Source organism: Oryzias latipes, chromosome 16 (assembly GCF_053564925.1).
Source record: "Oryzias latipes strain Hd-rR chromosome 16, Olatipes_Hd-rR_3.1".
In the NCBI taxonomy this organism is placed as follows: Eukaryota; Metazoa; Chordata; class Actinopteri; order Beloniformes; family Adrianichthyidae; genus Oryzias; species Oryzias latipes.
This window is the reverse complement of record NC_136252.1, coordinates 23,713,933-23,739,620: the sequence shown is the minus strand read 5'-3', so window position 1 is coordinate 23,739,620 and position 25,688 is coordinate 23,713,933. Positions and strand designations below refer to the sequence as shown.

Below are 25,688 nucleotides of genomic sequence, written 5' to 3'. Positions count from 1 at the left end.
TGCAATGGACCAGCAAACTCTCCACGGGGTCCTTAAGAGACTGGAAGAAGCTTCAACAACCTTCGTTATCCTACACGGGACTAAGAGGAAATAGAAGATGGACGGATAATCGAATTCAGAGCGGGTTATTCTAATAAGGTCAAATTGTTTTCATAATAATAGCCTATAAAGGTGATTAAATCAAATGGGTTTCAGTGTAATCACTGGACTTAACTTCATTTTCTTACTAGTAAATCAAGGCCCATCTGCATTTTTTATTTAAACTAATTTTCAAACAGAGTGAGAGCTGTCTTTTTTCTGCTTATATCCAGATCTTTTGACATGTCCTTCTCCCCAGACTGACTGACGGGTCATTAAAGTATTAAACATAAGCTTGTGGTTTTTAGCTCTGCATGGGACAGAGTCTGTTCTGCAGAGCTCCATAGTTTTACTGATTAGCTATGATTAGTAATTTTTGCAGATTGATAACCAGTAATGATCTAAGCTTACCACTGCATAGTAGTCCAACTGATTTCTTGGCCAGTCAATAATGATTTTCCTAACTTGGTTGTTAAATGTATTCATTTAGTTTCTAACAAAAAGCTTAAAAATGCACAAAGCCCCGTCATTTTTAAAGCAAAAAATCATTTTATTCCTATAACTCACTATATATAGCAGTATTATATTTCTTTTAACCTTTATTAAACATATAACCCAAAATGAATGTTTCTCATTAGAAACATGTAAAAGTTCCTTTCTGTGTTCCTGCCAGTTCTAAAGCAACAGTTGTGCTGCATTTGGAGCAGGAGAGTCAAACTTCAGCTCCTCAGAGGCCGGTGACCTGCGGCTGTGTCTGACGCGGCTCTGCCCCACTTGCTGAGGATGAATGACCTGGATCAGATGTGCTGAAAACAAACCGGAGCTTTACATCTGGAGTTTGACACTCATGATTTACTGCAAAGCAGTACAATCACAAAAAAAATGGTTTGGACATTTTCGTGCTATTTAATTAAATTTACCTTGATAGTCTATGACGATTTCCAAATTGAATTCTGACTGAAAGCAGATCCGTTTTTTTTCTGAATACTCAAACAGATGCAGCAGCTGCACTGAACATTAACTGGAACTGGAGTTCATATCAAGCTGCATAACTGACCTGAAGATATTCTGATCCACTTGGAAAGACCGGCCCAAGCGGACACCAGGCCCCATCTCCCTCTCCGGTGCTCAACCTGAGATCCAGAAACATTATTTTTTTAATAAAAGCACAAATGAGAAGTTCAATTTAAACCCCAGTCCAACGGTTTTGGTGCAGTCAGAATTCAATACAAACTTTCCTCCACCTTCGCCAAGAGTATTGATTCTAAAAGAGCAGATTTAAATATTTGTAGGGTGATGTTATCAGACACATCTGGGAATGCCTGAAGGCCAACGAAAAAAAACAAAACTGAGAATGCAGAATGGAGAAAGAAAGCCTCCACAAAATCTTTCAATCCCAACTACCCACATTGTCACTCATTGAGGTCTTTTTCAAACCACGCGGGTAGGAGGAGTTCATGCTACCAACACACACTGACCGCATGAACACCACAGTCCTAACTGAGAGCATCTTTTCGCACAAGGAGCTTCGCCAGGCCACAACCTCAGTCTGATCACTGAAGTCCAACCGCCAAAAACAAATCATTACATCAACTCGGTCAGGGTGGTGGTGTAGTTTGGATGCTAATCAGCGCACTTTGCTCTTGTTGGGTGAGATCACACAGCTGGGAGATACGAGGTGATATCAGCCTATTAGACCTCCATCAAGGGTTTTGTGATGGATGGAGAGGGAATATGGCACCGGTCTACAAGATAAACATCACAGGGGATTTTTCTGCCAAGTTCTGAACTTTTTCTGCTCTCTTGCCTTTTTTGCTCTTACATGCAGTAAAAAAGGAGTCAACTCTTCATTTGTTTCCACATTGTTCCTACTTTAAATTCACTTCATCTTTTCCAATTTGCTGAGTTTTCTGGCACAGAGTAATAAGTCATAAAGTGAAAAATACCTCTCCATCAAAGAGTCACAAACCCATTTCTCCCCAGCTGTCAACACACCAATGATCCACCCATTTCTCACTCTCTCTCTTTCTTCATGTCCTCTTTATTCTCAGTTTTTCCTTTTTCTCCCCATAGTGTCTTAAAAAGAGCCTGGGCTAATAATCACTTCCACATGCTTTGACACAGGCCTGGAAGACCCGGCCCAACAGACTGACAGGGACAAATGAACACAAACACACACTCTTGATCCTGGAAACACTCAAGCACGTGGCGGCGGCGTGTTTCTGCTCCAACTTGGCTTTCATGATAGCAGCTCACTGCCAGGCAGACAAGGTGGTATTATTGTTATTAGATGGCCATTATGAAGACAAATGATCATCCACTGGCAGTTTAAAAAAATACAGGAGGTTGTCATAATCTTGAATATCGTGACTTAAAAAAAAACATTGGTATGATCTATTTCACTTCTTTGACCATTGCTTCTTCATGAATTCTTACAGCAACAGAGGATGCAGTTAAGTTAACCAGTCAATGAAAAGTAAGCAAACAGCAACGGTGAGATTACATTTATGTCCAAGAAATTGGCACCCACTTTGGCTTTAGTAGCATTGATGCTCAAAGAAAACTGTCTAGCAATTTATTAATAATCCGGCATTCAGTCCGAATCTCAGTGGGTTCAACGTGGGCAAATAAAAGGGCCAACACTAAGCAAAAAGACCGGGACCTCAAGGGAAATTCTGAATTTTTTCTTTACCTCCAATTGTTTAGAACCATTTTCATAACTGCCCTTAGGGCTACATACAGGCAATCTGGGCGAAAAACGGGCAAACCTTTGCGGGCCACACAAGGAGCACACAGGTATCACACGTGAACAGCACTTACAAGCTCTTTGCACAGCTCGCAGGATTTGAGGTTGAAATAAATGTAAATCTGTATGACATGCCTGCATCTCACCTACTTCACTCTTACTTTACCCTTGCATTTTTTTATATGTTTTTATGTTCTTTTTTGATGTTATATAGATTATTTCTGAATGTTGTTTTTTGCTGCCACAGATATATGAAATTTCCCCATTGTGGGATAATAAAGTCATCATCTATGTTGCATAAGTGTTGCTTGCAGCATGCACATAGTAAAAAACGTTCATGAACATTTTCACTCTACGGGTTTGCCGAGCGATCTACAAACTTGCCATTTTGTACAGGATCTGTACAAGTTAACCACTTTTCACCCTTAGACAGCCCATCTCTACCCGTAAAGCCATTATATCAGTGCGTGCCATGTGTCAGGCGTTTTGCCTGTATAATGCGGCTTGTGTATACTAAATGGCTTCCTCTTGTTCATTTGTCAATTGGTTTTCACTTAGATCATGCGTTTCATGCTTTGCAGATTCCGTATCTTTTATCTCTGTCATATATTCAGACAACTGTAAAAAGATAAATAATAGATTGTTCTGATAATACTGCAGGGGGGGGATTAAAGTTTAACAGGCTCTCTTTTAAGTACTTTACGAAGTATGAAAAATATATATGAATCGCTAAGTTTCAAATGAAAAAAATATTTAGCTCAAGAGTTCCATTCAAATACCTTTTTGTGACATTTAACCCACTCCATATTAGGATTTACTTAAAAAAAAAGTCACATCTGGGCACTGCTCCAGATGAAGAGGATAATAACAAGGTGGTAATGCCCTCTTTTAAGTATCAGTCAGTGCTGATGGTAATAATTATTTTGTTGTTCAGGGATCCTTTTCAAAATGCAGACCCATTTTATAAAAGCACCATACTTATAATTTGGCCAGTTTGAATCCATTCATCAAAAAAAAATGATAAGCACTTCCCATCAACAGCAATAATTTTCTGCAGATTCTCAAATGTGAAAACCACTTTCATGCCTTTCAAACAGCTGATGGGTTCTTGTCAGTTTAATGTAGTATGAAAATGGAATCATGTATCCAAAAGTTGCAGCTCTGTCATCCATCACAGGGAACATCTTTTGTCTCCTCTCTGAGAAGCATTATCTCACAAGATCAAGTCAGAGACCGCTGGAAATGGCAGAAAAACGACTGAGAATTTATTGCTAGAAGACACGTCCCAAAAGAAGTCAGCACAAATTCAACCACACTGCAATTGTCAAAACAGTCTGAAAGATTGTTTTCTATTTGCTAATAATGTAAAGTGGTTTAAATGTATTAGTCTGTGCATCATCAAAACTGATAAATTCAGCTGAATTCTATGAGACAGAAACTGAAGTTATTTAATAAAATACCGTTTTTCTGCTCTTCTCACCTTCCATGCTTGGCCTCAGTGGAGTCTGACCAGGCGCTGGAGGCACTGATGTCAGAGTCTGGAATGGTGCCAGCCTCCATCCCCAGGGCGTAACGACACTGATCTGTCCGGGAAGAATCGAAGGGAGAGAAAAAAAGATGACAGGGAGAAGATAAAGCTATGAGCAAAATTCTCCTTTACACATTTCCAAGAGGAACTCAAGTCTCCCCCGGAGTGTCAGAAGCCACCATTGGTCATGGAGCATAATACTGTTGTGTCATCTCTGGGAAAACCTCTGGGCTTTTTGGTTTGTAAGACAAACAGCGAATGAAAGGAAAAATATGGGGTTGCTTTCTGGGTTAGTTAGATGTTTACACTTTACAAAGCTGATTTAAATTCTGTTTATTTTTTGAGTAATTTCAATTTGCTGAGTTTTCTGGCAAAAAGTTAAACATACCTCTTTATCAAATTGTCTCAAACCAATTTTACCCAGCTGTCAACACGTCAATGATTCACCTATTACTCACTTTCTCTTTTTTATGTTCTCTTTATTCTCAGTTTTTTTTATTTTTCTCCTAATGGGGTCTTAAAAAGAGCCTAGGCTAATAATCACCTCCACGTGTTTTGACAGTGGGCCAGTAAAACAACCTCTACTGCCTCACATCACCATGAGCAAACATCACACTAAGACCTTCAGTGCCTGAACAAAGGCAAATACCCTGGTGCTGTGGACACACCTGTTCATAAAGACATGGTAGCTAGATCAGTATTTTTGTGCATGCTTTGATGCATCCATTTATATCATTTTGCATTTGCACTGTGATTATGTAGAGAGTTTTCATTAACTAGACACCCCAGACATATAAAAATACAATTTACTAATGTAAAAAATACATTAAGGTTTAGATACCTTCAAAGTATTTAATGGTTTCATATGTTTTAGCACTAAAGGTAACCTTTTCTTAACAAATATTGTTTAGAAGTTGAAATTATGTACGGGTAGAAGACTTCCTTGCTTAATTTACGTCTTGTCTAAGACACTTTCCTGTTTGATGCTGCCCACATATTCTACACATTTATTTTTACAAACATTTTGAGATTTGCAGGGAAAAAGGAAAGGTAACAAGAGGGGGGGGGGGGGGGGGGACACAACACCCAGGTATTTGTGCCGACTGCACTCCAGCGGCAAGAATATCAAACAATCCAGACAGCATGGTCCCAGGCAGGGATTACCCAAACACTCTGCTATCTGCTCTAGAGTCACCCGTGGGGGAGGATGTGAGGGGGTGCAGTGATAAAGAGAAAAAAGGGGGCACTCAGAAGGATACGGAGCGCTGGCTGAATGTGACAGGAAGCGGTGGGGGTGGATGAGGCGCCGAACTCCAATTCTGTCATTGAGTCATTGCACAAGAATGTTGGGCTCATGACAAAAACTAAAGAGCCCAGTGGGTGAAGCGCACACACACACAAACACACACACACACACCGCTCATCTCCATCCTGAGGTCAGGTGCCCGTATCATTACACCATCAGGGTTACGAGCAAACAGCTCACAGTGGGCTGTGCCTCCATTCCTGGTTCACCCCGAAGACGGTTTCAGTGCCTATGCTTAATCCTTCCATTCGTACCCTCAATTTCAAGGTATGTGTCAATGAAAAATGTGTATAACACCACAGTGTGCGACCCACTCTGCATTCATTTACTGCAGACACACCTACTTGCATAAAGAATTTGTACTCTCAATTTTTTAAACTATTGCAAAAAAGCTATTCAATCTGCTAAATATTTTCTCTTTTTATACGTAATTTGTTCCACGAACAATGCTTTTCTATTGTTCAATTTACAAAAATACTATGTTTTCAGTTCATTGATAAACAAGAATTTTACAGCTGGCATTAAAAAAAATCAGATGTTTTGAGGCCAAAGGCATCTTAGTGACCCTGACGAGGTCGATCCCTACAACCATGTCAAGCAACGGATGGATGAAAACAGGCTTCAACCTGGAGACTCCATCATAGCTCCACAAAAACAACTGTCTCACACTCCATTTGTAATCCTCAGTTGACCAACACTTTATTGAGCTGTGAGAGGAAACCAGAGGACCATGGGAAAACATCGAGGAAGGGGAGGACATTCAAACTCCAAAAGGAAGCAAACCGCTGTGCTGCTGACGATCCAGCTTTGAACAAAACAGCTCAGATTTCTAAAATGACATTTTTGAAATCTTGATTTATGTTAATGATAAAGGTTAGATCTTTACTTACAAGACATGAGGTTTAAAGTACTTCTGAGCATGAATTATAGAGCATTTTAACTATTCAGACAAGATGAGGCATTTAAGGGTTGATTTAAGGTAACAAAAACTTCAGAAGCGTAAAATTGCTCATATGCAGCAGACACAAAATTAATTCATAAAAAGTTAACATTTTAAAATTTTCTGCAGCCTGAGATAAGGACTTTAAGATAAGAAATTGAACGGAAACATTTCTTTATTGACTCCTAAATAATTCTACAATTTCTATCAGTTGTTTATATATTGTACACATTTTCACATCTTAATTTAAGAAAAAATAGCTGCTGCTTATTCTGAAGTATAAACTGGGTATATGTTAGTGATAGTAAAGTTATTATTTCAAAGAGTTTTATTAAATGTTTCCGCTCTATCACAAATGCAAACACTGTATAAAAAAATCTGAACTATTGGCTATTTTGAAAAAAGGCTGTTATCCCCAAGCAAAATCTGAAACAGTAAACACATTTTAAATGTTCTTATAGTAACCTTTTAGCAGATATAATAAAAAATTGACTAATTATAAATGTTACAAAAGGGGCTGAGTGAGAATGCAAATACAAAATCTAGTGCGATAAAATAGTATCAGAAAAATATTACGATTTTGGAGATTACCGTATTTTCCGGACTATAAGTCGCCCTTTTTTTCATAGTTTGGCAAGGCGTGCGACTTATACTCCGCAGCGACTTATATTAGAAATAAATTGAAATAAATACATTGTTAACCCTCCTGTTATGTTCATTTGTGAGGAACAGAGATGATGTTCCTGGGTCAATCTGATGTATGAGGTATGTTAAGTGTTAAGAGTATGTTAAGTGACTCAGAGAATCAGCAAACCTTTTTTTTTTTACAGTAACATCTTGAAGGCTAAAAACATAATATTCTATTTTCCAATGATTTCATAGATTCAGAAATGCAATAAAAATGACAACTGTTTCTACAAATACAGGATGAAAACAGAGTATTAGTTGGCCAATGATGCTTCATGAAAGGAATAAATAAATAAGTATGAGAAAGAATTACTGTGAAAGTATGAGATAAACAGTCTGCTATGATTGTGTCATATGAGGTTGTGCAAGTTATTATATCTTGGTCTCAGATTTTGTCAAATAAATTTCCGTCGAAATGCGACTTATAGTCCAGTGCGACTTATCTGTGTTTTTTTCTACTTTATAATGCATTTTTGGGCTTATACTCCGGAGCGACTTATAGTCCGGAAAATACGGTAGATCCAACTTTGTTCTGAAATTTTCCAGCAGTAGTGTCTTGCAGGGATGCAGTGGATCACCCAGCAGCATGCAGAGGGAAACAAAGCTTGTATTTGAAACTAAACTAGTAATGCAAGAAGTGATGGTCTTATGGCACCAACAAGCACAAGTATGTTTTTACAGTGCAGTTTTCGTCCCTTGCATCAGGGATCTGTTTTTTCAACTAATCTTATATGTCAATATCTCACCTTTCAGGATAGTGATAATGCTATTGTTATAATGCATTGCAAAGACTCACTCTATTGAAAATCGTGTTTTAAACATGGTCTTCTGGCATATTTTTCATATGAAACTATGAACAAGAAAGCAACACAGGTTTTTTTTTTTTAAGCTAAAAATCACATAATAATTAAAATACCACTGGGAACAGTTTTAAAATAATTAAAAAGTTGATTAGAATGGGACTTTAATGGGAAGCAACAGCAATATTTGTGCTTGAAGTGTTTTACACCATTTGTTATTAATTAATACACATTATTACTGTAACGTGGTAATAATAGCATGTTATTCCTATTCATACAGAGTGAAACATGTCTGTACAGACTCATTCATCCAGGTTGATTCCATTGAAGTGGTAGATGAAAAAGCAGTCAACTGGTTTATGTTATTATGGAACAGTATTTCACCTAGTAAGTAACCAGATTTGAGTAATCAGGTTATATGTAAAGGTAGTGTTACTTTTAAAATAACATAAAATTAGTGGATAACATACAGAGTATGGTTTGATTTGTTTGAATAGGTGTTGTAATCTGATAACAGCTCAAATAAAAGATAAAAAAACTGTTTTGTTTTGCTTTTTGTTTGTCTCAGTTTTTTTAAAGTTATATTTTAAATCCCTTTGTTCCTTAGAGAAATACACCTACAGATTGGAAGGGATTGATAAAAGGCTTAAAAAAAGTTGGACATCGCTGTTTTTTTTTGTTGTGCTTTGATGACGATCACCATGTTTTATCTGGATCCTGTGAGCAAAAGTTATGTTTATGGTTTGAGAAATCTGACTTCAGGATGTGAGATACAGGAAAACATGAGTTATTATTCTACTAACTCTTGAGACACACTGGTGATTGAAAATCACTGGCTTTAGGAATGGACGCATGCCGTTGTCAAGGTGAGCGCTGAAGAGGGGATGTGGCAAATGAGAGGGTTGCGGGTCTGAGTGTTGGCAGGATTCATCAACTGCTAAAGGACAGAATTTCATTCATTTGCTGTAAATTTAGGTGTGGATTTTAAAATGTGTTGACTGCTACTTATATTTGACCTCTAATTAAATGGCTCAACATGAGGTAATTTGTAGTATATTAAATAAAAGAAAATGGGTCATTCTTTTAAATAATCATTTTTTTAATTGTATTTTTTACAGCATTTCTCTAACTTCCTCCTTCAGCTTTTTGCAATCTGTCTCTCTAGTTTCACCTGGTTGGCTCATATTCACCTCCTCTTCATGAGCAGCATTCCCCAACATTTTGACTGACACTTTCACGAAGTGCGATAGCAGTTTTGACGAGCCGGTGAGGAGGGGAGGGTGTCTATCTTACTCTCCTATTACACACAACTGGCTGCCAGACAGCAAAAAGACACTGGATAGCCTGTTGATAGTGGAAGGAGAATGAGGCTCACTGATCAGTGAATGTGAGGAGAATGTCAGGCCGCTGAGAGAGGTGTTTACTGCACTCGCTGAAATGAGGGCAGAGAGGAGGAGGAGGCTCAAAGGTTCAAAAGGAAACTGTGTGTGATTGTGTAGGAAACAAAAAACCACAAAGGCACCTAGAAGTGAGCTGCCCACAAAAACAGGTAAGAAAAATTGTAGAGGAAAATGTCCATGTCCTCTTACCTGGTTTAAAGTGCCATTCATGCTCCTCAGCTGAGACCAGTACAGCCAGAGCTGTGACCACAGTGACAGGAAACAACCGAGTGGATGTTGAGCCCATGACAGCAGCAACACACCTGGTGGTTACCTGTCTGGAGACACGCTAATGGCCACAGGCATACCTGTCAGAGAAGAGAAGAAAAAAACACTTACAGCTCCATCCAGCTGCTTAAATAGCACCAACTCGCAGAAAATCACAAGTCGATGCACTTTCCCGTCCACAAACACGTGCAGCCTTAGCCTCGGGCTTCTGAACTCACAGAACTGCCATTAATAACCCAAGTCTCTCAATCATATTCTCCTATTCCAAATCACGGTGCATGTGTCACGATCAGTTGTTTCTCCACAGTTTGAATGCCAGGTTGCTAAACCCCTCAGGAACAAGCACAACACCAAATAACAAAGACCACTTTCACAGACTAATTTGTTTTTTTCCTCTGCACTGCACTGCAGTGATACAATAATACCTTACTGCTTTCTGAAAGGGTTGTTAGCATCTGGGAATCAAGAAAGAAATAATTAGCCCCTGAATTTATTCCCAGGGAATTTTATTCTTTCTGTATTTGAAATGACAATCACTTCTGCAAATAATTTGAAGCCTCTTTTTTCCCTCATCGGCAAGGAGATATTTGGAGCAATTGTTTAAAAGACGCCTGATGGTGAAAACCAAAGAGAATAGCAAGCAATGACTGACAGAACAGGACAGATGTTGACAAGTTTAGAGGTACGCAGAATGCACCATCCTTTTTTTTGTAACTTTTTGCTCCTTTCTCCCCAAGCTCACACACCAAAACAAATGATTGTCTCCCATGGAATGCGGTGCTCTTGAATAGCCTGAAACGCCTCGTTTGTATGCTTTAAGTTTCTTTTCTTTATTGGTAACACAAAAAACAAAGTCATGATCACAAACCGTAAACAGAACTTTAAAAGGAGACTCATTGTCTGCATTCAAAAATGTGAGAAAAAGGGTTCTTATGGAGTGTATTTCATGAATTCTGCTAGAGCTAGCTCAGTCTATGGAATAAAATTGATTCTTTGTCCAGTGGTGTGGTATCATTTTCAATGCATGTTCTGCCCTCTCCTATTACAAATTCAAGTGCACATTTTTATTGGCACATAAAAAGGTTAATGGAAGCAGTACTAATGAGCAGGAGCTCACGTGGCGCCATTTTAACCAATTAGAGGAGGCTCTCACTCAGACAGGCAGTAGCTAAATGAAAGACTTTTAGGCAAATTCCTAATTATCCCTAAGCAATCATTTTAAACCTTTAATACTCAATACTAGTTGACTACATAATAACATTTTGACCTCCAACTAAACTTTTCTAATCCAAGCACAAAGAGTAATTATGCAAATACTCAGACCTAATTAATGACTGTATATGTTGTGCATGTTTACTTAGTTGATCTTTTAGGGCTTAAATCAAGCTAAAAGAGACAGGCAGTGCAAGTCTTTTGCTTAAGGTTAATGACTGTAAACAGTTAAGGTTCTGGATGTGGTCACATGACTTTCCGATTTCTACAAGGTTGACCTGACCAGACAACCTGAAATACAGCTAGTGAGGCAGAGCTCAAATATAAAATACTGACGTGTGTAAAAACATGTCATATGGAGAGAGGTTAGCTAACAGCTATTAAGAATCTGTCACCAGATTTTGGAAACCTGACACAAAGGCAAATGGCACTAGGCCTGCCCAGGTTGGCTGAAGAGAAAAGAGCCAAAAGGGGCCACTCCCATTAGCGGACATGAGCCGCATCAACCGAACATGCCAAATTTCATCCTCCTCTCCCCCATCCCAACAAGCAACCCTCCCACCACCCATGATGGGACTGACAATACCAAAACCCACAATTACCAGACCCTGCAGAGCCAACAGGCAGCGCCCAGAGCACATGTGACTCCAAGGGGGCAGCCACAACTTACTGCAGGGTCAGAGGTAGTGAGAGGTACGCACTGGGAACAGAAAGGTAACCAGTCAGGGGCAAACATAATGTAATTCGCAATTAACTTATTCAAGATTTATCCTTTTCAAATTTGGAGGTCGCAGTGCTGCTAAATGATTCATTTTCTATACACTTTATAAACCGACCACACCATGGAGATTCATAACATTTGGGGGTTGAACTTGCAGAACTGAAGATGCGGTAGTCATTTTGTTTTAAAAAGACTTTCTGTCTCTGCCTTTTCAGATTTCATGATGAAATCCTGGTAATATTTTTTAGTACCACAGAAAATGTTGCTCTTTCTAAATTACATGTAGAGTCAGACATGAAATTGACTTCAATTAAGTTAGTAGACACTGGGAATACTAAATGCAGTGCTGTGTAGAGGGGGGTTAAAGAATAAATAATGAAGAATACCAAAGAAGGTTCTCACTGTAAATGGCCTACTTGTGTCATCAACCATGGAACTTCCAATTCCGTTGAAGAAAAAAAGTTAATATATAATAGTGTTTTGTTACTTAAAAAGAACAAGCTTTGTTTCAGTTTTAGGTCTGAAACATTATTGACTCGGGATAATGGCTTCATCCCTTGTGCCTACAAATTTCAACTTGTGGTTGTTCAGCTTTTCTAATTGTAAAAGAAATGAAAGACAGAAACCTTAAGAGAAGGGGAAGTGGGAGGAATAGTTGGAAGAGACGGAGAGGCTGGGCCAAAGTCCCTAAAGACCCCTTGTGTTTGGGCTTCATCTGTGACTGCAGTGGGACAGGCTGACAGCTGATACACAGCTGTAGTGACAGAGGGTTGGAGGGGGGTAGTCTCTAAGCAAGGCAGAGAAGAGAGGGAATGCATGGAAACAGAGTGAATGGTGGCTCGGGCACACTGGGGTGGAGACAGCAAACCAAGAGCAGCGATGACATGGCTACATGTGTGAGTATTTCAGAGGTGGGAGGTGGTATAAAGAGCGTGACTTATGGCTTTAGGGTGTATGTGTGTGTGTGCGTGCATGGGTGTATAGTGCACACATTTGGGCATAGACGAGATCTCAGGGATAGCTAGCCAGTGCAGCTGTCCTGAGTGGGAGACACAACACAATTGATACATGGTGCATGTGTTCCAAGTGGAGGAGGAAACAGAGAAAGAGAAGCTGATATCTGTTTTCTCTGCAAAAACAAATTAGAATGTGCAGGCACATGTGCCAGATGACAAAATAGTGAATACGGAGCTTACTGGCCTGAGCTCAGAGTGCAAAATTGGAGCCGAGAATCTAATGAGTGTAGCCTCAAATCGAATCACCATGACAACCAGAGAGGTATCAACAAACACTTCCCTCAACAGCATCTCATCGGGTTTTTGACACAAGGGAGGAGAACAAAGGGTGCAGAATTTAAACCAACACATCACAGGGGTGCGAGACATTGCAAACAAGAGCAGAAAAACTAACCATATGTTTCGGATCGCAGGAACAAAAGGGGCCACAGCCATCTGAGAACATTGTTGTTTGAAAAGTCAAGTGGTGTTGAACAGCTGTGCTTCATGCCTAGTGAGAAGCAGAAGGGTCCACTGTGCTCCAGAGGAGGCCACATAGTAAGTGTGCAGCCCTCCACACTAGAATTTTGTCTCGGCTAATCCAAGACGACGACCAATTAATACTTATGGGCAGCTGCCGTTTCGGTCCCACACACACCACAGCAATCAGGAGGGGCCTGTTGAGCCAAGCACACAAAAACATGCTGGGGGACTTTTGTAGTTAGCACCCATTGCATCATTTAAGATAGCTTGCCAGTCACTATAATTAGATTGCTTCAGTGAAAAGCTGGCAAGCCAGCCTTGGCTCTGCTTAGCGTCTTTTTAGGAGAGCCTCTCTTGCTGAACCTACATGTAAGCATACGCTTTCCTTTCCCATTGTATAATGAAGGCAGTTTAAACGTCAGTGGTGGCCTCAAGGATTTCCAGAAGGTTTTGCATGTTTTAGCCCATGTGCTGTGGTGTGTGTGTGTGCGCGTTACGTCAGTGGTGACCGTTTTCTAGCACATATCATAACTCATTGGCTATGATTTTCTGCAGGCCAATTGACCATTAGTTTCCGTTTGTGTCAGAGCAGCACAAAAATCAAGTTGCATGAGCTTGAAATCTGAGAAGTAATCAATCACAATCAGTGGTTCAGCCACTTTTTCAGTCCGTTGCGTCATCACCCAAAAGAGCATCTAAAGCAACACCAGAGGAGCTCCATTTATGATTTCCCTCCCAATGCTCTTTTATTTTTAATCATCTCCTAAGGTTTTGGGACCAGAATTCACTAAACCATACTTTATGCTGCTAGTTAAAAATTATGTTTACTATTTTGGGTTCCTTGGATATATTTTAGAGTAATTTTTGCTTTATCACACCAAGAGTTGACAGAGGCTATCAGTGTAGTTAGTGTATGAAGGAAAGTCAACAGATGTCAAAAGACATAAATTGTAATACATTTTTCAGGTAATAGTGAGCAGAGTGATTTACAAAACACTGGGAATTCTCCTCCACAATCCACTGTATTAAAGCATTGGTGCAATCTATCTAATAGGTGTGGGGAAATTTAGTTCAAGACCAAAGTAGTGAATCGTCAGCAAAAACAATCTAATAAATCAACTAAAATTGCTCAGTTAGTTTCTAGAAAGGTTCATTGATAATGTAATAATCTACGTGACTTGCAGCAAATTAAAGCCTTGTTTCTTCTCTCCATTAGTGTGCTTCTTCTTTCCTACACAGCAGGCAACGTGTGAAGTCTCCAGTCAGACAAAGTAACCCTCTGCCAGTTAGACATGACAAATGGCCACTGGAGACACACAGAGTAGTGAGCTCTTTGTTTTTGGATTTCCGTCAGTGTTTGAGGAAGCTGCATGTGTGCACTATGAAGCTTTGAATCCTGGAGAGAAGGAGATCTGAATCAAGACTTTGAAGCAAGGGACTGTGGCGACCACAAAAACAAGGTCATCTGATGGCTTTGTTGGAAATGGGCTTTCTTATCTCAGACTGAGACCATGAGTAAAGAGCGGTAGAGTCATCATTTCCTTCCATTTTATTAAAGGGACCCTTCAAATCGACACATGACTTGTTTACTTTTGCCACTTTGTTAGTGGGGGATTTTTTATTCATTCAGCCTGTAACAATTATCTTTAGTTTGGCAAAGTTATTTATTACCTTGCATAATAATTTCTTCTGCATGCATGCAAGTGCAATGAATCCCTCTTGTAATGAGAGGAATTTTCCTTCTTTGTTTAATTACTTCAACTCTGCCACACTGGAGAGTACCGGTATTCAAGCATAAATGGTCTGCTTAAGGTCAAGCTAAAGCACCTCAATGGAATTAGAATTCAAACTTTTAGCCATAGCATTTAAGAACATTTTTAACCATTCACAGCTGGACCTGTTGGTGCATTTTAAACATCTTATTTTTTCTGGACAGCTGAATTCATAGTTACATCTTTTATGTCCAATTTGGCAAGCTGTTTATGTTCTAAAGCTGCAGAGCTGCTCCTGACTATCACACTCTCACCACCATGTTTGACTGGTAATATGATGTATAATGATGATGTATATGCATGTAAAAAGAGATCATTTCTGTTTTTTTTGTCAAATGTGAGGAGAGTCTTTGTGTTCCATTTGGTCAGCAGGTTCTTTCTCGCTAAGGTCAAAAAATGGGAGTCTTTGTTGGGTCACTTTTTATAGTTGAGTCAGAAACATTAACCCAAACCAGGACAAAGGAGGCCTGCAGTTCTTCATTTGTTGTTGTGGATTCTTTTGTGACCGTATAAATGATTAGCTACTTTACTCCTGAGGGTAATCCTGATCCTGGGAAGGTTCACCACAGATTCAATTCTTATCCATTTAAGGATAACAGTTCATGGTGAATTGCCAAATTCTTAGCCTTAGAAGTCACTCAGGAACCCTTTTCAGATCCAGGTCAATGACTTTGTTTTGCGTCTGTTATTGAATTTTCTTTGGATGGAGTCATGATCTGTTGACTTCAGAGGTGTTTTGGTAAGCTTCACTGTGTCAGACAGCTTCTACTAAAGTGTTTTCTTGATTGGAGAGGCCTGGCAGTAGTCAGCCTGGTGATGTGAGAGGATCCTAAACAGACCATGCATCCTCCTAAACCACCATATGTGAATGAATTAAAAACAAGTCTGCAAAGACGGAGCCAAACGTCTTCCACAGACTTCTTGCATTAGATCACAAATGTTTGTCTACCAGCCCTCTTTTTTCCCCGGGGTTCCCCCCTCCTGGGCAGGGGCGGCGGGCCCCTGCCTTGCTCCTCCCTGGACCAACCGTGGGCCGGGCGGATGGCTGCCTGGAGTGCGGAGCGGGTCTCCCTTGGGGGGTCCTGGTTCGTACCTGGGGTTGGGGCGGGGGGATGCCTGGAACTCCTGTTTGGTGGTGGGGTGCTTGTCTGGGGCTGTGGGCGTCGTTCTCCGGTGGGGCCCTGCGTTGGGCTCTCCCGGCGCGGCGGGGGGGCTGCTCTCCTGGTTGGGCTGGGGCGGCGCTCTCTTTCCCTCCGTGCCTCCCTGCTCTCTGGCTCTTCGGGCCTTGCGGCGGTCCTGCTGGCCCTGGCCTGGGTGGCGGGCTTGGTCGCCCGGGCGGCGGTTGTTCCCTGCCGGTTCCCGTGTGGCGTTGGGGGGATTCCGGCTGCCGCTGCTGCTGCGGTGGGGGTCTTGGGGTGGGGATGGCTGGGCACTCTCCCTCCTTCTTTTCACGTTCCACCATCCATTTTAGAAGAACATAAACACTCACCTGAGCACAGGTGTTAGCTCACCTTTGCACTAACAGTTTGCATGATTGAATGACTGAAATATTTCACACTAGTTGGTTTTAAGGCATAAGTATGCGTGTGAACACTATCTGTTTTGTGTACATGTCGACAGGTGGACATTTTTGCAGCTAGCAGGTGTGTTTATAACATTTGAGTGTGTGTGTGGACAGGCCCCGCCCTTTTTGTACTACATTTGAACCTTACCATAATGATTAACAACCAGTAAACTTGTTTCTTTATGCTGCTTCATGGTCTTATCCCACTTCCCCTCCTATTATCACCCTCCTACCCCCCCCCCTCTCTCTAACGTCCCTCTCTCTTCTTCCCCTCTTTCCTTTTCCGTCCGGTCCAACACCAAAGATTTTCAAACATGATTGAAATTAATAAAGTTTGGCCTCAATTACAAAAGGGGTTTATTCAGACATACCTTTGGTTTGTCTGAAGATTAATAACCCTCTTGTTAAAGTAAAATATGTCCAACACAAGAGGCCCTCAGCTCTCATCTGTCTGCCCAGCTGTTGGACAGGACAAGTTAAAAAAAAAAAAAAACCGTATGTCTACCAAAGGCGGTCGACCAATCTAAATAGAACAAAGCATGTTTGAAAGATTTTTCCTTTCATAAAAATGATATTATGATTTGTTTGATTTAAATCTTTTGAAGGGATTAAAATATTTAACAAAGGTCAAAAAATGATTTGTGGACTTAAGAAATATTGGTCATTTTTTGCAAAGAATGGTAGTGGATAATCAGATATTGTACCATAAAACATGATGTTGGTCATTAAACTGTGAATCAGTTTGCTAGATTAGTTTTTGGTCAATTAAAATAAAATAAAAAACACTATTCATGAGAGTGGCACCATATATTATGTTTCTGTTGACCAATTTAATTCAATATGATTCTTAAAAAACAAAGTAATTAAGAAAAGCAGGTTTTTATAAAAAGAAACAGGAATTTGGTGACAAAGGAAAATTAGGACAACGGTGACGAATGGAGGAAATGGATAAAGAAAGCCCATATCCAGGAATGGTTTTGTTGCACTTAACATCACATACCTTCCCAAACAAGACAGCTCAGCAGACCCCCCCCCCCCCCTTCATCTCCATTCCAACCACTTTTTTTCTTCCAGTAGAAACACAGCAGGCCAGCATCATAAAACAGGGCAGCGAAGCAACAAAGCTGGTGAGAAACTGGAGACCCACCATAGAGAGTTCAGCATTGAGATGTAAGAGCCAAAGCTCCAGGGGGACGCAGAGTCAGGTGAAAAATGAACACAACAAAGTTAGGCTCATTAGCTTGCTTCTACACACAGCTGAATCCAGTCATACACCCAAGTGATGGAAATAGTCAAACTAGATACAAAAAAACAACAACTTCAAAAGACGAACATGTGACATTTAAAACCACGTCATTTTTCATTCAACAAAAAAATGCAGTTCCTGCCATAAATCAATAGTTTGTAAGTCTAACTTAGCAGCACGGCTTTTCTGCGTGATGTTCTCAGTGTCGTGCATGTTACCTCTGTTCTGATATTTGCAGGAAACTGTGTATAAAAAGGCTTTGCTGGGGTCCACACATTGACTAAAATGTATAAATGTAACTAAATGTCATGACAAAATAAATGTAACTAACTACTCCTTAATAAAAAAAAACTCATTTATTTACTGTAACTTTTTAAAGTGACAATTACAGTTGAATAAAAAACATATGTTACTTTAGCATAAAGACTATAAGTTTCTCCCTTTTTCTTTTTTTTAATTTTTGGATGCTGGTGTGCCGCGGGATTTTTGTCAAGTTTAAATTGTGCCGTGGCTCAAAAAAATTATTTTATTTGTTTATGTTACAGATGTTGCCATGTTGAAACCAGAAATCATCAATAAGCAGTGATTGGTCCAAGTCAATCTGGGGTCTCGCTTCTACAACAACCATTCTTGCCAATCAGGAGTGAGCTTGTTATTAGCAGGCACAGGAGAATCTGTCAATCAAATGCTTCAAACAACCGACGAGGGGGCCAGCAGGCACCACGTACTTTCATCAAGGCATCCGATTGGTCAGTTTATGAATTAAGCAACTTGCAATAGAAAAAAATATCTGGATTAGCAAGAACATGTTAAAAAAGGCAACAGAGCAAGAATTGTTGAATGTAATGACTGAGGAATAACTGTTTATTTCTCATAGACAGTCAAAGGGTCCACATCATAAAATCTGAACATTGCCAAATTTTTCAAAAAGTAGGAGTTAGGGAGTGATCAAGGTTATTGTCTTGTTTTAAACTCCATTTGAGTGAAGGTTAGTTCACTCAAGGCTTATTTTGCAAAAGTGGAAGCTTTGCTGAGCATTAGTGAGGAACCAAAAACAACTAACTCTGGGCCATCTTAAAAACAGGTTTTCAATTGTCTTGCAAGTGAATGCAGACAGACTTCTAGAGCAGAAATGAAGCAAGGAGCGTAAGTGACATTAGCACTTTTTGTTGAGAAGGAAAAAGCAGCTAACTTCAGAAAAGCAAAAATTGAAAAAAAGTTTCACTGGTGATGAGGTCAGCAAAATAATCAGTATGCGGTTGCCATAAGGCTAGCAAGCTATTTTTCTCCTCTCTGTTTTTTTTTTTTTGTCCCAAAACAAGCCGCTGTTGTTGCCGTGTGTCAAGGCAATTCTTTGTCTCCTCGGTCGCTCTCTTTAATGCAGTGTGTTAAAGCAAAGCAAAGGAAGGTGCTCATTTATTCAGCATCAGAGTCTGTGGAAGTGTCCTAGCTTTAAATCGCCCCAAGATGTTCAGCTGTGGCTGCAGAAAAAAAAGCAGCTTTCCCCTTGCTGTGCTTGATGGTTGTCACCATGTGTTTATCCTGATATGATGCATTTGTTGGATTACAATATTACATTAAGGTTAGTAGGACCTAGACATGTTGAAAAACAATCTTGGAAACATACAAATTAGAAAGTGAGAAGTCTAATGGGACAATGTATAGACAATCATGACTTCATGATGTTGTTTTGGTACCTTGATGCTTTTTTCTCTCATTCCTTTCTGTCTATGTGAAAAATCTTATTTGTTCAACATGTAAAACCGTGTTTCTAAAATATTGTAGTGGGAATTATTACCTTTTTTTTCTACCAACTACTTTTCGAGCAATTTCTCACTTTCAGTTTATCATGTTTATCCTGATATTTAACTGTTTTTTTGTGTTAAAAACAAAAGGAACAATATAATCTTTCAAAAAAAAAATCGAAATACTATTTTTTAACAAATGATTCCCGCTTAGTCCAATTTCAAATGAAGTATTGTGAAATATGATATTTAGATGCTAACTCTAAAAAACTGGGATTTGTAATTTAGGTTTTGACCTCGAGGTGAAGAGTCAGCTTTCCTGGATTGATGGAGACGACCTTCTAACCTCTGACTGATTGGTGTGCAGCAGCAATTGCTTCGTTCAGATCAGACCTTTTATATGTGGCATTGTGCTAACAAATATGTCTCCTCTCCAGGAGATCACACTGGATGTTTGTGTATTTTGTGTAAAAAATTGAAAAGAACACATTGTATTGTGTGGTTTCGAGGCTCCAACACTAGTTTTAAAACATTTTAAAAAGCTCAAATGTTTAGATGTAAAACCATAGACATAGTAGGGCTTAGTTTTTATTTCACATGACTTTATTTTAGGAAACTTTTTTCTTCCAATATTTGTGCCACATGATTTGATACTGAGACCCAATTCCACATGGCCCTTTGTGCAGCTCAATTTATCCTAATGGCTAGATTTATGATAACAAATCACAATGTTTTGCTCTGGAAAATACATGTTTGGAAACCAAACCAAGACATCTGTAAGTGCTGGGGACCAACCACTGAACCGCATCACTAAACATTTTGATGCGAGGACTCTGATGGTGATCTATGAGTAGACTTGTGGTTTAAATCCACACTTAGGAAAAACAGTTTAACCCATAACTATTTTAAAGGATATAAAAAGGGAACAATGTGCAAAATAATCTCCAAAGATACATGAGCATTTTACAGCACGAAACAATGCATTAGGGGTAAATGGAATCCATTGTTTTTCTCACACAGATCAGGTTTTTGTGTCTTGCACAAACATGAAGCCCGTCAAGTCCAGGAACCACACCCTAATCTTCCAAAGCTGATGATTCCTCTGGCTCAAGGGTCTTGGAAAATGTGTCAGAAGTATGCAAATATTGATTGATTGACGGATGTGGCTGTACTAGCAAAGTTGTACACAACAAACTGTACTGCAGACATGCAACACATTCTCTACAAACGCTAAAAAAGCAGAATGACAAAGTTCCACATTGTGGGAATTTCAGAAAGCACAGAGAGCTTACCACAGCCAATTGAAAACGCTAAGGCAAAGTGAGTGGTGAGTGATCGTTACTGAAGGAAGAATACTGAAAAATAGTCTGACAGTCCTGCATTGAATGAGATTTCCCAACTCCCTATCCTCTTCACTCCAGCCTTTTTATCAAACTGTTAGCAGCAGTTGAATAAAATGATTTGAACATCTCAAAGGCTGAATGGGGGCGAGGTGGTGACTAATGTGCCTCATAGTAAGAAGGACCTTGTGGATGTGGTGTTTGCACATTCTGACGAAGCTGCATGGGTTTTGTCCAAAACACTCCAGCTCTTCACAAAACCTGCTTCTTAGTTCGATCTTTTAGTTTAAAGTACCCTAAGTAGAGTTTTATTTTATTTGATTGATCAAATCAATCTTAATTTTTAAAAATGTGATTTTGATCTAACAAATCAATAAATAATTGCCTGTATAAGCCTTTATTATTGGTTTTGTTTTCTAACAAGAAAATAGCTTTTCTGTTAGTTATAATGTAAGAAGTCATTATGTTGGAAATGAACATTTGCTCAGTTTAAATTGATACTTTTTTGAAAATTGTTTCATAACGAAAAAATTTCGTTTTTGAATAGAAGTTGAATATTTAGTGAAATCATGGTGAATCATTGAAATCAAATCGTGAACTTGTGAGTTATATCAAATCAGTGGAGTCTTTTTGCAGTGACACTCAGCCTCAATCCTAAAGCTACAGACACATCTGGAATCGGACACGCGTTCTTGAGCCCACTGTGTTCACAATGGGCGAGCAGGGAAAGGGATTTCTTCTTTTTCTACTATTTACTAGCGCATGTACAGTTGAAAGAGGCTTGGTGCGAAATGTTGAACAGTGCAAATCTCGTGAATCCTGATCTGGGTTTTTTCTTTCACAGCTCTATTCCGATATAAGATTTGGGCTCTGGCTCCTCCCTACTGCAGCCCTGATTGGTCAAAGTTCGACCTGATTTAATTTTAAACGTGCGATCACTGGATAGGCATTTTGTTATGTGGACCGAAAAACAGTTGTAGTGACTTGAGCATGGAGGCCCAAAGTGGCCGCTTGAATGAGCGTCGCTGAGGAGTGTGTTAACATAGCTTTACAACTGTCTGTCAAAGTAGGTGGCCCTGCAGTGGACTGGCGTCCTATCCAGGGTGTCTTTGTCTTGAGATAGCAGGGATAGGCTCCAGCAATCTCTGCCCTCTACTCAGTACAAATTAGGCATAAATAATGAAGGATACATGTTTTTAAGGGTAAAAAAGGGATATAAAGTTGTCTGCTTTATGATGAGCTTCATAACTGTGGGAAACAAACTAAAAATCAAAGCAAACCGTTAACGCTGAATAATGAACATGAAGAAACACAAAAAAAGTCTTTTAATCCCGTAGGCCGTTCATTAGCTGGATCATGAAAAACACGCTAAAATGACTTTTCTGTGCATGCAAATGAAAAACCCCATTTCTTCAGGCAAAACCAGTTGAGACTGACATCAACTGCAGCCCAGTTTTGCTTCACACAGCAAAAGCTGTCTCACATGTCAGCACATGTACTTAGACTGCCCTCACCTCTTTCATCTCCTGCTAATGCATAAGGAACAAGACAAGTTCAGTTTCTAGTGAAAGTAGATGTTAGAGGCCCACTTCACCTCTACTTAAGGAGAATGTATTCGTTCCCTCAAAAAAAAAAGAAATGAAAAAGTCAGCCTTTCCTGCTCAGAGTTTGACCTAAGGTTGGGTGTCAAAAGGGAAAATTCTGCAGAAGTGCTGCAGCGTTCACATGAGGATGCCGGAGCTGTGGGCACTTCAGTCTCCAGCCTTCTTAGGCTTGAAGTCTGATGGCGAGCTGCAGCCCAACTTCTGCATTTAATTTGCAGTCTTTCCACCACCTGTCAGGGAACAAGTGAGAGGCAGAGAGGAGGGATGGGGTGAAAGGAGAGGCATGTGACGCCGCAGTGCTACTCTTACAATGAGCGCAGAGAAAACATTCAAAGACAGAAGAGAGTCAGGAGGGGAAATAGAAATAAAAAAGCAACTCTTTAGCCGGCGGAGGATGAAACTTGTTCATCTAACAAGCAGCTATTGAAAGAGAAGAAGGGGGAACAAGGAGACATGGAGAAAGACAAGCAGAGAGGGATGAAGAGCATGCAGAAGAGACCAAGTTAAACAGGAATGAGATCAGAGCATGTGGAGCTGGAGTGACAAAATCCATCCAGTCCCGTCCAACAGATGCCTTTCTCCCATTTCAAACAAATTACATCTCAGGAGAAATTAAAGCTTCCTGGACATGTTGAGCTTTTTAAAGTTACAGCAAATAAGAGCTCCAAATTGTGGTGAGCTGGTTAATATAAAACCTGAGTGTTGCATAAAGTCCAACCGCACAACACCTCTCTGTTAAGAGCCTCCTCCTGTTCGCTCTCAGAAGAAGAAAACCTGCTAGAAAGAGCTGAATTACACATCACACAACAGTTCCTTAATGGTAATACAGCCTTTCTAATCCTGTGGAGAGGGATGGACACATCCAGCCCACTCAGTGTTGCTGTGGGTCCAGCTCAACTTCATCTGTCAGACAGAAAAGGACCCGTTCAAAAGATAGCGTAGCCTTTGATGTTTAACACAGCTACCGTCTGGGTTTTCCGCTGGTTTAAGAAGTGCTTACTTCCCAAGAGCCGTTAGTGGTCATTAGTAATGTGCGCCAAGACGAGGAGCCCAGTACGCGCTGGTTGGGTGGAAACAATACCAGTTTGCTGGCACATATCTGTGCTTCTGAGGTTTAGAAGGCGTCGGTCAAATGTGTGAATGGAGAATGACTATACATTACTTTTATAACAGCTGAAATTTTTTTTTAAATTGTATTAAAGGAGACCTTTTTTTTCTCAACAGTTTAGCAAATTCCTGCAATAGATAAAAACCATGTTTAGTTTCTGATCATAAATTTGAAGAAATGAAAATTCCTACTATATTGCAGAAGTGAAAGAGCTCACTTGTATAGAAATACATGTGATCATTTTCAAACATGCTAATGCATTATGGGTAACAATACATTTAATATTGGGAGACTTTTCTTTGCTTACATGCTAAATAGAACAGATGATTTGTTTACACTGGCTGAAAAAAAGACAAAAACAAGCAGATGTTTGTAAATTTGTGTGAAATTTAAACCCAATGTCCAAAAAACTCACTTCTCTGTGACAGCTATACACAGACTTCAATGCAGCTTAAATTAACAGAAAGAAAAACTAATTTTTCTATTAAATGTAAAAATTCATGAGTAAGTTAACATTTAAGTCAGTAATATATTGCTTTTTGTATCTAAAGTAAAGCCAAATTTGAGACAACCCATTTTTCAACTGCAAATGTCAAAACCGCTCAAACCGTCGCAGACATCAACGGTTAAAAGTGAGAAAAACAAGTATGGAGAAGAGGATGAGCAGAAGGCCGAAAAGGAAAGAGATGAAGCAGTGAAGACCAATGAATGAAACATCTAGCGCTGCTTCAAAAGGAATTGGGAGATCGGAGATGAAGGGGTCTATGCTCCACGTTAGATGCTGCAAAGGAGACAGATTACCAGGATGATCTGATAGGGGAACAAAAGTACACTGGATTGAATGGAGGAGGAGGGGTCGCTGCACGAGGATGAAGCTACGATCGGAAAAAAGGAATGACTGTGGATATGGGGGATTTCAAACAGACTGGGAAAACTCACCGACAGAGACCCCTAAAAAGCCCAAGTCAAGCTTTGAAGTGTCACCACCCATTACACAATTAATGTGTTTATCTGAACTTGCCATGCATGTGACTTCACGCTGGGTAAATGAAATGTCTAGACTCCGGGGGAAATTGGTTTTAGAAAAGCAGAGTGGTCGGCCCAGCCTTCAAACGATTTCATTTCTTATTAAAGTGGGATCTTTGGAGGGGGAAAACAAGTAACCATGTCGTCTCAGAACAAATTCTTCAACCTGCATTTCAACTCAAGTCTGTCGGGAGCCAATTATAAGCAAACGTCTATTTGAGAATGGATACAGCACTGCAATTCTGCACTCAAAAACACAATCATTATACTCTTTCATGTGGGTGAGGACCCACAGTGTTCTGTTCAGTATAATGATTGTGCACCTTTGCAAATTTGCAGTGCAGTCTGCGTGCAGGTCCTCCTTTGGGCTTGCCTGCTCCTCCTGACCTGCTGCTGGAGGTCTGTTTACAGAGGTCGACAATCAGAAAGTCATAAAAGACGAATTCCACCAAGACAATGAACCAAACAGAGGGAACAGACCCAGGTCAATGATTGACTAGAGCACAGTTCACAGCCGCTTATATTTCTTCTTGATTTTAAAGTCTAGAATGTTTTCAAATTAACACAACGTTTGCCCAAAGACACGTTACCCCCTGTGTATCCATGCATTCTCATAACTGCCCAACTAGGTGGAATACAGCGTCTCCCTTTGCTGGGCTGCACAGCTGATAAAAAGCAGTTTCACTGGACCTATAGCTCCCGTGGGACGCTGTGGGAGAATTCGCAGATGTCCATTAGCTAGCAGGTCCAGCAGACGTGCTGTGAGGGACTGCATCAGCGCTGAAGCAGGTAGGGAGGCAAAACAGTCCTTTATTGCATCCGTCTATAAACATATAAACGGGCACTCACACTCGCACCACCTCCTTTTAACCGCTCAACAATATTGCAGCTCCTCTGGATTCTCATATCTGGTTTTAATGGGAAGGACGGCTCCACCTTAGGACAAACATTTATGAAGAAGGTGAGAAAAATAGCACAACCACACCCATAATTTCTCCTCTTTCATGCTGGGATGTGCATAGACCAAACTTAACCTTCAAATTAGTGCAATACAGTTCATAGTGTCTGTGATTAGTAATTGACTTCTTGATTCTTTTGTTATCAGACACAGGTTGTGCTT

The 25,688-nt window shown here is 40.0% G+C and overlaps 1 protein-coding gene across 4 annotated transcripts in view; it reads right to left on the bottom strand.

Moving 5' to 3' along the window:
- The window catches only part of ddr1 (discoidin domain receptor tyrosine kinase 1), a 49,303-nt gene that overhangs the window by 22,373 nt on the left and 1,242 nt on the right, over positions 1 to 25,688 (bottom strand). For all 4 annotated transcript variants that reach the window (XM_023964435.2, XM_023964437.2, XM_023964436.2 and 1 more), the window contains exons 2-4: positions 9,675 to 9,832; positions 4,305 to 4,407; positions 1,136 to 1,211 (exon numbers count right to left, since the gene is read on the bottom strand). In XM_023964435.2, the coding sequence (XP_023820203.1) occupies positions 1,136 to 1,211; positions 4,305 to 4,407; positions 9,675 to 9,771 (276 nt within the window). In that variant the 5' untranslated portion in view covers positions 9,772 to 9,832. The remainder of the gene's footprint in view (positions 1 to 1,135; positions 1,212 to 4,304; positions 4,408 to 9,674; positions 9,833 to 25,688) is intronic.